This window comes from Pagrus major, chromosome 3 (genome assembly GCF_040436345.1).
Source record: "Pagrus major chromosome 3, Pma_NU_1.0".
Taxonomy (NCBI): Eukaryota; Metazoa; Chordata; class Actinopteri; order Spariformes; family Sparidae; genus Pagrus; species Pagrus major.
Genome location: NC_133217.1, coordinates 922,938 through 931,705, shown reverse-complemented (window position 1 = coordinate 931,705; position 8,768 = coordinate 922,938). Strand labels below are relative to the sequence as shown.

The 8,768-nt window shown below is 41.9% G+C and overlaps 1 protein-coding gene across 1 annotated transcript; it reads right to left on the bottom strand.

The window, feature by feature from the left end:
* Positions 1-1,169: 1,169 nt before the first annotated feature.
* On the bottom strand, positions 1,170-6,362 carry LOC140993577 (uncharacterized). Its single transcript, XM_073463070.1, has 4 exons — positions 6,328-6,362; positions 3,823-4,536; positions 1,658-1,936; positions 1,170-1,315 (listed from the first exon to the last, which is right to left on the bottom strand). The coding sequence occupies exons 2-4, from the start codon at positions 4,532-4,534 to the stop codon at positions 1,311-1,313; spliced, it is 996 nt and encodes a 331-aa protein (XP_073319171.1). The 5' UTR covers positions 4,535-4,536; positions 6,328-6,362; the 3' UTR covers positions 1,170-1,310.
* Between the last annotated feature and the right edge of the window lie 2,406 nt (positions 6,363-8,768).

Sequence of the window (8,768 nt, the reverse complement as noted above, 5' to 3'; positions counted from 1 at the left end):
TGCACATGTTGGTGGTGTTTGTGTTTCTCACCTTCACAGCTCAGGATTTTATTTATTAATGTTTAATTCTTAAGTGAAAATACGGTTTTCATTTATTTTATTATTGTATTCATATATTTATTATTGTCACTGCTTTTTTTTTATCTCTTATTATTTATTGTTCATTCAAGTAAAGAACTCTGAAACTCATTTGATTTGTTTGAAAGTTGCTGTTTAAATAAAGTTTGATTGATCGGCTGATGAATTATAATCTTTGAACGGCCACATGGTGGCACTGTTGCTACTGTTGGATCTGTTGAACTTTCCACCAGGGATCACTGAACCTGAAGAAGTGTTCATGAGATGTTCTGCAACAAACTGAAAAGTAAAGACAGAAGTTAAATCAAAATGTCGTCTCCATGTTCGTCTTCTGTCTTTGGCAGCTCGACAGGAACAGAAGCGTCACGCGACACAAAGACAAAATGACGTCTGATCCTCCGTCACACAGAAACAACAGGTACAATCTCTAGAAACCTCTGGCACAAGAATTTACATCTGATCTTAAAATACACTTTATATTGTTAAGCTGTTGTTTTGTTGCTTTTACACGTGAGCTGTTTGTGATATCTGCTGCTCTGTCCTCTGCTGTCTCCTCACAGGTGTCTGCTGGACGTCCTGCACACCTCAACAGTCTCTTCTTGTGTTTTTGGCTCTGCATTTTAAAACCTCTGCCAGGGAGGACTGTGCTTTCAGTGGCCACAGCTTTAGCTTCAGTCTTATAGAATAATATACGGTGTATATAGCCAAGAAACTTCATATTTAAGACTTTAAGACCCTTTAAAAGGGGTTTTCTTTATAAAACAAGTTGGTTTTCAAGTGTGTTAGAGGCTACAACAATACATGCGACCAACAGTTCACTTTAGCCACATCAACGTTTACCACCCAAAAAAGAGAAATCATTTCTATTTTTTTTCTTATGTAACATAAAGTGACTTCATCTCAAATTTAATTGTATTAAAAGGTTTGAAAAGCTCACTGTTGTTACTGTTACTGACTGTGATGGAAAATGTGTTTTATGTATTTTAAACTGATCTTTGTGTTACACTGTGTTGCTTGGTTAAAGGTGCATTATGTAGTTTTTGTGAAGAAAAATCAGAATCACAAAGAAGAAAAAGAGAGAGAGAGAAAGATCATTTGTTTTATTTTATTTTATTTTTTTTAAAGGAGACCTGGGGACATTTCCAGCCTTCGTGGCGATGGAAGCGTGCAGCCTTTTTGAAGCCAAACATGATGTTTTCATTACTTTAACCAGGTGCCCAAAGCTAAGCAGATCATTCTGATGAGAGAGGAACAGAAAACTGAAGTTAAACATGCGTCAAACATCTACATAAAGAAAAGTTCAGTTTGGACTTTTTTTGTGGTTTTGCAGAAACGTTGAGTCGGTTGAATATTTCCATTTTTAACACACCATATTTAATACATCTGAACAAAAACATGTAGTTTATCACAGTTTTATGTTACTTTAAACTTCTCCTGCACTTCAGCCTTCAATATCAAAATGATGCTTGTATGTGAATGCATTAATAGCCACAGGCGTGGATTGGGGTTGGTGTTCCCCACGGTTCTGTCCTGGGCCCAGTGCAGTTTGTTTGTGGACTTTATTGAAGCTTGATGTTACCTGAACTCATCACAGTCAGCTCCCCAGCTGCTTCACTGTTACAGAAGTATCTTCCAGCGTCGGAGACAGCAGCTCTGGCAATAAGAAGTGATTTATTTGCTTGTAAACGGTATCGTCCGTGCAGGTCACGGATGTGTTTCCTTTCTTCGTCGCCATCAGCTGTCAGTAGGTCAACTTTGCCCCCATTTCTCTCTCTGCTCCACGTCACGTTTCCCTTCACAGAGGGAGGACAGCTGAGAATGATGGGCGTGCTCTGGTTGAATGTTTTTTGGCATTCTTCTGTAAAAGAAACACCGTTTTTAATGAATATGCACAAATGTTCAGTATACGGTCAATTCAGCTGCATTAAAACATAGTTGAGACCAGATCACTGTGAACTATTGGTTCATTTCCATTATGTAGATATCTGAAATCTGCAAACTTGTTTTTTGTCATTTTCAGCCATAAATATAGCATTTAAAGATATATATTTAAACATGATGTGTCGACCTGTCTGATGTGCTTCTAGGGGGAGTTCAGGTAATGGGGGATTTAGTGCCCCCTGTGTACAGAAATTATGCAATACACCTTATAAAGAATCGGCAAAAATAACATATTTACTCTGCATTGCATAAAACTGCATGGAGTTAGAATAAAGTGGGCATATCTGTAAAGGGGAGGGTCGAGGCTACCCACTGAACTCATTTTAATTCAGACATCTTGAGATGAGAGGTCGAGGGAACACTTTGAAAATGGCAATTATCCAGCTTATCCAGCCCTCTTCCCGAAAAGACAGCGCGACATCTTCCTCTTAGCTTAAAAAAATGAGCGTGCCACAGCCTCTTAAAAGCAGATAGTCTGTAATTGCTGCGATCCCGGGGATCGAAGTTCTCCGTAACCCTAAGACTCATTATTGTGTTTTCATCCAGCGGTTCACTCACTTCATTATGATCCAGTAGTACAGGTTGTTATCAAATTTCAATTCCACTGAGAAATCTCTGAGAAACAGAATGAAATACTCCACTGAACCTAACATGTGTTGGCACAGATTCCCTGTAAAGACCGACGGTGCCCTCATCTTTAGTGGCAACAGATGTTGTTGCAGCAGTTCAGGATCAGTTTTGGTGATTGGCTGTTGGTTTTAGACATATTAAATCATTACAGTGCACAGGCGCCCCACTCTGGTGACCACGCAGGTTTGGGTTTTAAATATCCAGTTCTGCACTAAATCTGTTGCAAAAATGTCCCAATGTCGCGCAAACAACTCTTTGTCTTCAGAAAAACTGCTAATTTTGCTCTTAGTAAAGCAAAAGTGGTCAGCAAAGGAAAAATGTGGTTATGAACAACAGACTTACTGAAGAAATGATGACGTACACAAAACATGTGACTTTAACGTCTCTTATCACTTTCAGAAACCATCAGATATGTGAAGCGAGGACTGGAGACTGTAACCTTCCTCACATAAATACATGAAACTAACAGAGATATCAGTATTCAGCCTGGTCTCCAGATTATGTTTTGCAAACTACAGATCTATCCGAGGTTGACGTTTACACCATCACGTTCACGTTACGCTGCTGCAGCGGCAGGTGGAGGGGAAGGCGGTGTCATTATTACAGCCAACAAGGCTGCCAAACGGACGACCTCAGTTTGAGTCACACCACTGGATGTTTTTAAGAACACCTGTGGACATAACGGGAAGTCAGACTACCTGCACGTGTGATTGTAGTGACCAAAACAGGTATTTTAAGCCAAACCATGATGTTTTCCCAACAATAACCAAGTGGTCTTAGTGCCTAAACCTAACCAGAGCATCAGGACAACACTGTGAAAAGAGAGAAATAGAAAATTCAACCTAAACAAACGTAAAAGTTACAACATAAAGAAATGTGAAAGTTATGTTTTTCATGTTTTCTACATTTGAGGTTTGATTGACACTATTTTTAACTCTGTCGTCTCGTTGCGCATTGGAGTGTTTGCTCCATCTACCGTTGATCTCAAGGAACCATCTGCTGATATTCACATAACTGGAGTGGATGAATTCATATTTTCTTCTGCCAGTCGTTTTCTTTTATACGTGGTTCAATTTGTCATCTATGCTCTCGCAACATTTATAGAGGAGAAACTATTTTGAAAGCCAGAGAGGAAACAGGAAGCAGATTGACTTTGTTGAAGTTTGATGTTACCTGGTTGGATGGTGGGAAGCTGCACAGCTGACTCTCTGTAACATAAGAATCTGTCAGTTTCCGCTGGAGGGTCAGGGTCAAACGCTGGAGGGTCAGGGGTTGAAGGACGACGTTTGGACGCTGAAGGACGACGTTTGGACGCTGAAGGACGACGTTTGGACGCTGAAGGACGACGTTTGGACGCTGGAGGGTCAGGGGCTGAAGGACGACGTTTGGACGCTGAAGGACGACGTTTGGACGCTGGAGGGTCAGGGGCTGAAGGACGACGTTTGGACGCTGAAGGACGACGTTTGGACGCTGGAGGGTCAGGGGCTGAAGGACGACGTTTGGACGCTGAAGGACGACGTTTGGACGCTGGAGGTTGAGGGTTGGAAGCTGGAAATTCCTGGATAGACCATGGAGGACGACGTTTGGACGCTGGAGGTTGAGGGTTGGAAGCTGGAAATTCCTGGATAGACCATGGAGGACGACGGTTGGACGCTGGAGGGTCAGGGGCTGAAGGACGACGTTTGGACGCTGAAGGACGACGGTTGGACGCTGGAGGATGAAGGTTGGACGCTGGAAATTCCTGGATAGACCATGGAGTACGAGGGTTGAATGCTGGAGGGCGAGGTTTGAATGCTGGAAAGTCCTGGATGGACACTGGAGGGCGAGGGTTGAGTTCTGGAGGGCGAGGACGAGGCAGGGAGAAGGAGCGCCCCCTCACGCTCATTACTGTAAAAGAAAAACACTTTTTAATAAATCTACAAGCATTTTAAGAGAAGTGTTCTTCATTGTGACCTCTGAGATCAGACAGATTTACATTCATCCATCAAATGAAATGAGTGCAGCCGACATTAAAGAGGCGCATTGTTCTCTGATGCTCTCTTCTGAACATTGCATGAGTGATTTTTTCATCACGTTCAAAAAAGTTAATTAAACTTTGACCTCTAACTATTCTGTCGTCTGCCCGGGTCGTCCACAGGCTCTCCGACTGTCCAGAGGCAGAATTTTGTTGAAGTCTGATTGAGATTAATTATTAATTATTTAGTTAATTATGAAGAAAGACATAAAAAGCACATCTCTTTGACAGGGTGCTGATCCTTGTTTAGAAATGATCTTGCTTGTTGACAGGGGCGGAGTGGGGCACCAAAATCCACCGGGAAAATTCTGACCGCACCGGCCCACCACCGGCCCACCCCCTACATTTCTGTAAATCAGTGGCGAACCGTGCCTATCAGAACTGGGCCTTCTGTACATAGTGAAAAAAATCACTAACGAAAAATACGTGGCGTCCCTGGCCATTTTTAAGCTTTAGGCAAAATATAGTTTCACTGCTCCATCTTCAAAATTGCGTTGTTCTAGTTATGCACACAGCCACACACACGTTCACAGCCACACGTACACAGCCACACACACACGTTCACAGCCACACGTACACAGCCACACACACACGTACACAGCCACACACACGTTCACAGCCACACGTACACAGCCACACACACACGTACACAGCCACACACACGTTCACAGCCACACGTACACAGCCACACACACGTACACAGCCACACACACGTTCACAGCCACACGTACACAGCCACACACACACGTTCACAGCCACACGTACACAGCCACACACACACGTACACAGCCACATGCACACACGTACACAGCCACATGCACACAGCCACACACACGTACACAGGCTGTGTACGTGTGTGTGGTTGTGTGCGTGTGGCTGTGTAACACAGCCACACGCACACAACCACACACACACACACACACACACACACACACACACACACTATCGGACGCCAGGTAGACAGTCACTTTATGAACAATCATTTAACAAGTGTGTGGAAACAAAATGCAACCAGTTCAACAAGATGCACCACTGCAGCAAAACCAGCAATAACACACATCAGTATTTTGCAGAAATGTATGTATCTGACATTCATTCTGGCGATTGGGTTGTTCCCACAGCTGATTGTTAAATTGAAGAATTTGCTGAGAAGACAAAGAAACCACATCCAATCCTCTCAGTTGTCTCTCTGTTAAAAGCCAGTATTGCAAATCTGGGTCAAATCCAGTCTAAATTAAAGCATTTAATCAACATCTTCAAATTGTTCTGAACCAGTTTTGAAATCGTTTCAATGGCAAAATGCTCTCTGTGTTATATGGATACTACTCTGAATGAAATAAACATTTATTTACTGTATTATTTAATTTAAAATTACGCAGCTTTGTGTAGACATACGTACAGTGGGCTATTCTACTATTAACAAAACATATGATGTATCCATGAAAGAGGTTACACATGTTAAAAATGTATTAAAGTTGTGACTTTAACGTCAGAATTCTCAATTTTTTGTGTTTTTTATGTTTCCCTGCATAGGTGATAGTCAAAGACGTACATGGAGCTATGACACTGAATACAATAAAAAAATCTGAAAACACAGAAATGTGTTCAACCTGATGAGAAATAGCATTAGTCAGAATTATTGATTATCTTTTAAATGATCTTACCTGTAGTGACATTAAAGCCCAGAAACAAGGCCAACAGGCAGCTGCAGATGTTCACCCTCATCATTCACGAATGACTGAATACCTGAAAACTAACCGGTACCACAGCTTTATTCAGAGCAGAGAACAGGAACTCAACCGCTGAGAAGTGGAATGACAACGCTCTCACATTTTTTTCTTTTCGTGGTTAACGATCACTGAGGCTTCCTGTTTTTTAAACATCATCGTATGAAGCTGTTATCAGTCAAGCAAAGGCTCTCTTCCTCTTATTATTCAGATTTTCAAACTGAATGGAAACACTTGGTGGAAGGAGGTGGAATTGGCGTATGGATACAAGTAAGATGTGACGAAGTTCAGTGGAAACAGAGTGAATAAATGATGTAGTTTCCCCACCACACCGCACTCTTTGGTTGCCATCGGCGGCTGCCGCTCTTCTTGGATTACACTGCGCTGCAACAGTGTCTCTGGGCGAGAGAGAGCGGACAGGCTGAATGAAACCAAGTTGTACAAACCGGGTTTGTATGGAGAGGCTGCCCTCCCTGCAAACACTCTGCCTGTCCGCTGTCTCTAGCCCAGAGACACAGCTCTGAGACGAAGGAGTCGGTGTGTTTAAAGGGGAAAGTGCCGCTGGCAAAATCCGCTCACCGCCACTAGGTTTTCCCTTTCAAGTGGATGATGGGAAAACAAACGTCGTTTTTGAATCTTTGGATACAGAAAGAACGAATATACGACATTCTCACTAGTTTTTTATTTCTTCGTTTGCCAGATTGAACAAAATGCGACGGCACAATGGAAACTGACTTCCTAAATAAATGATAATGTGCATGAAACATGTGACTTAAACAACTCTTGTCACTTTCAGAGAAAAGCTGAAAACATCAGATGACTGTGGAGGCAAAAGGAGACTGTAACCTAACTAACAGAAATCAGATTTCTATCCTGTTTTCCACCATTTGAGCTTTGACTGGAGCTCTTTTAATGACAGCAACTCATTGCACCCTCCTTTTCTTCAGTAGTATGATGGCACCTGAAAATGTGGTTAAAATGTGGATGTAAACCTGCCAACTGTGTCCTTGAATGGAGACAGAAGCTGAAAGAAACAGGCCTCTCGGTTTCAGGCGGTACCTGTTGATCTCTTCAGCTGAAGTGAAGCTTAAATTGGTTTCCTTTGTTGGTTTGACGTTGGTCTTAACAACATTTTTTGGTTGCAGAATTTTCTCTGCGAGGCTCTGACTTCTGATGTAACTCATGTCGACTGGCTGATGAACAACAACAGTGTCAGGCCTGGACCAAAATGAGGACTCAGATGCAGAGGATATCACTTATAAGCACACTTTATTGAGTTCAGCTCCTTCTTTGAAGAGTGACAAACGAATAGGCTATGAAACACTCACTTAATCACTAAGGCCTGGCTAGAAAAATCACGGAAGAACACAAATTCCAAAATGAGGGAAAACACTAATAAAAGGGAGGGACAATTAACACTAGAATCAAGGAAAACAGAAAACTAGACTAGAAATCAAAACTCTCTCGAAGGAGGAAAACCAAATCTAAGATAAATGGGACAAAAGAAAAAGGCTCACCTAAACAGGAGGCTCTACAACTATCTAACACTGTCTAACACAAAATCGCTCCCAAAACGGGAGGACAGAAAACATATTACAACAAAATACAAAAACTCTAAACTAGAAAATATTATCAAACGAAAAATCACTCTCAAGGAGGAAGCAGAAAACAACTTACGTGGCGAATAAACACTCGTGGCAAAACTGACTATGACTATGATAAAGGGCTTGGGTGCACGGACCAGGACGAAACACTTTGGCACAAGACAAAGGGAAGACGCCGACTATAAGCACATGAGGGTAATGGGGAACAGGTGGAAACGATCAGGGATCAGGTGAGACAATCAGACCGGTGACACATGAGGAAGGGCAAGTGACCTGAAACGAGAGGAGAGTTAGATTTCAAAATAAAAAAGGAAGTTACGAGACAAAAAACCCAAGACAAGACAAACCTCACCGCTGTGTGACAAACAGGGACTTTTTGCTCATCCAAACTGTTTCCTTCATCAACCGCTGACCATAAAGGTCAAATTAGGAGTTCAAACCTCTCAGAGACAAACCTCAAAATAAAACAGAAAGAAGAAAGTAATATCAAGTATTCATTTGACTACTCTTACACTTCATATCGATACTCTTTCTATTTCTGTTTCTATTATCAGAATTAGTCACGTTCCATCTTATCTTTAAATCAATGACCACAAAGGAAATAATCCCGACCTCAGCCACAAACTTTAGTGTTGGTGCTTATTTTGACGCCTCGTTCATGAAGCTGCAGTTGATGTGATAATGAAGGATTTTATATATTTAACATAAGAAATTCAGAGGATTGTTCAGATGTGTGGTACTTTCCAGTAGTGTTTCTTAACACTTAACTCAGCC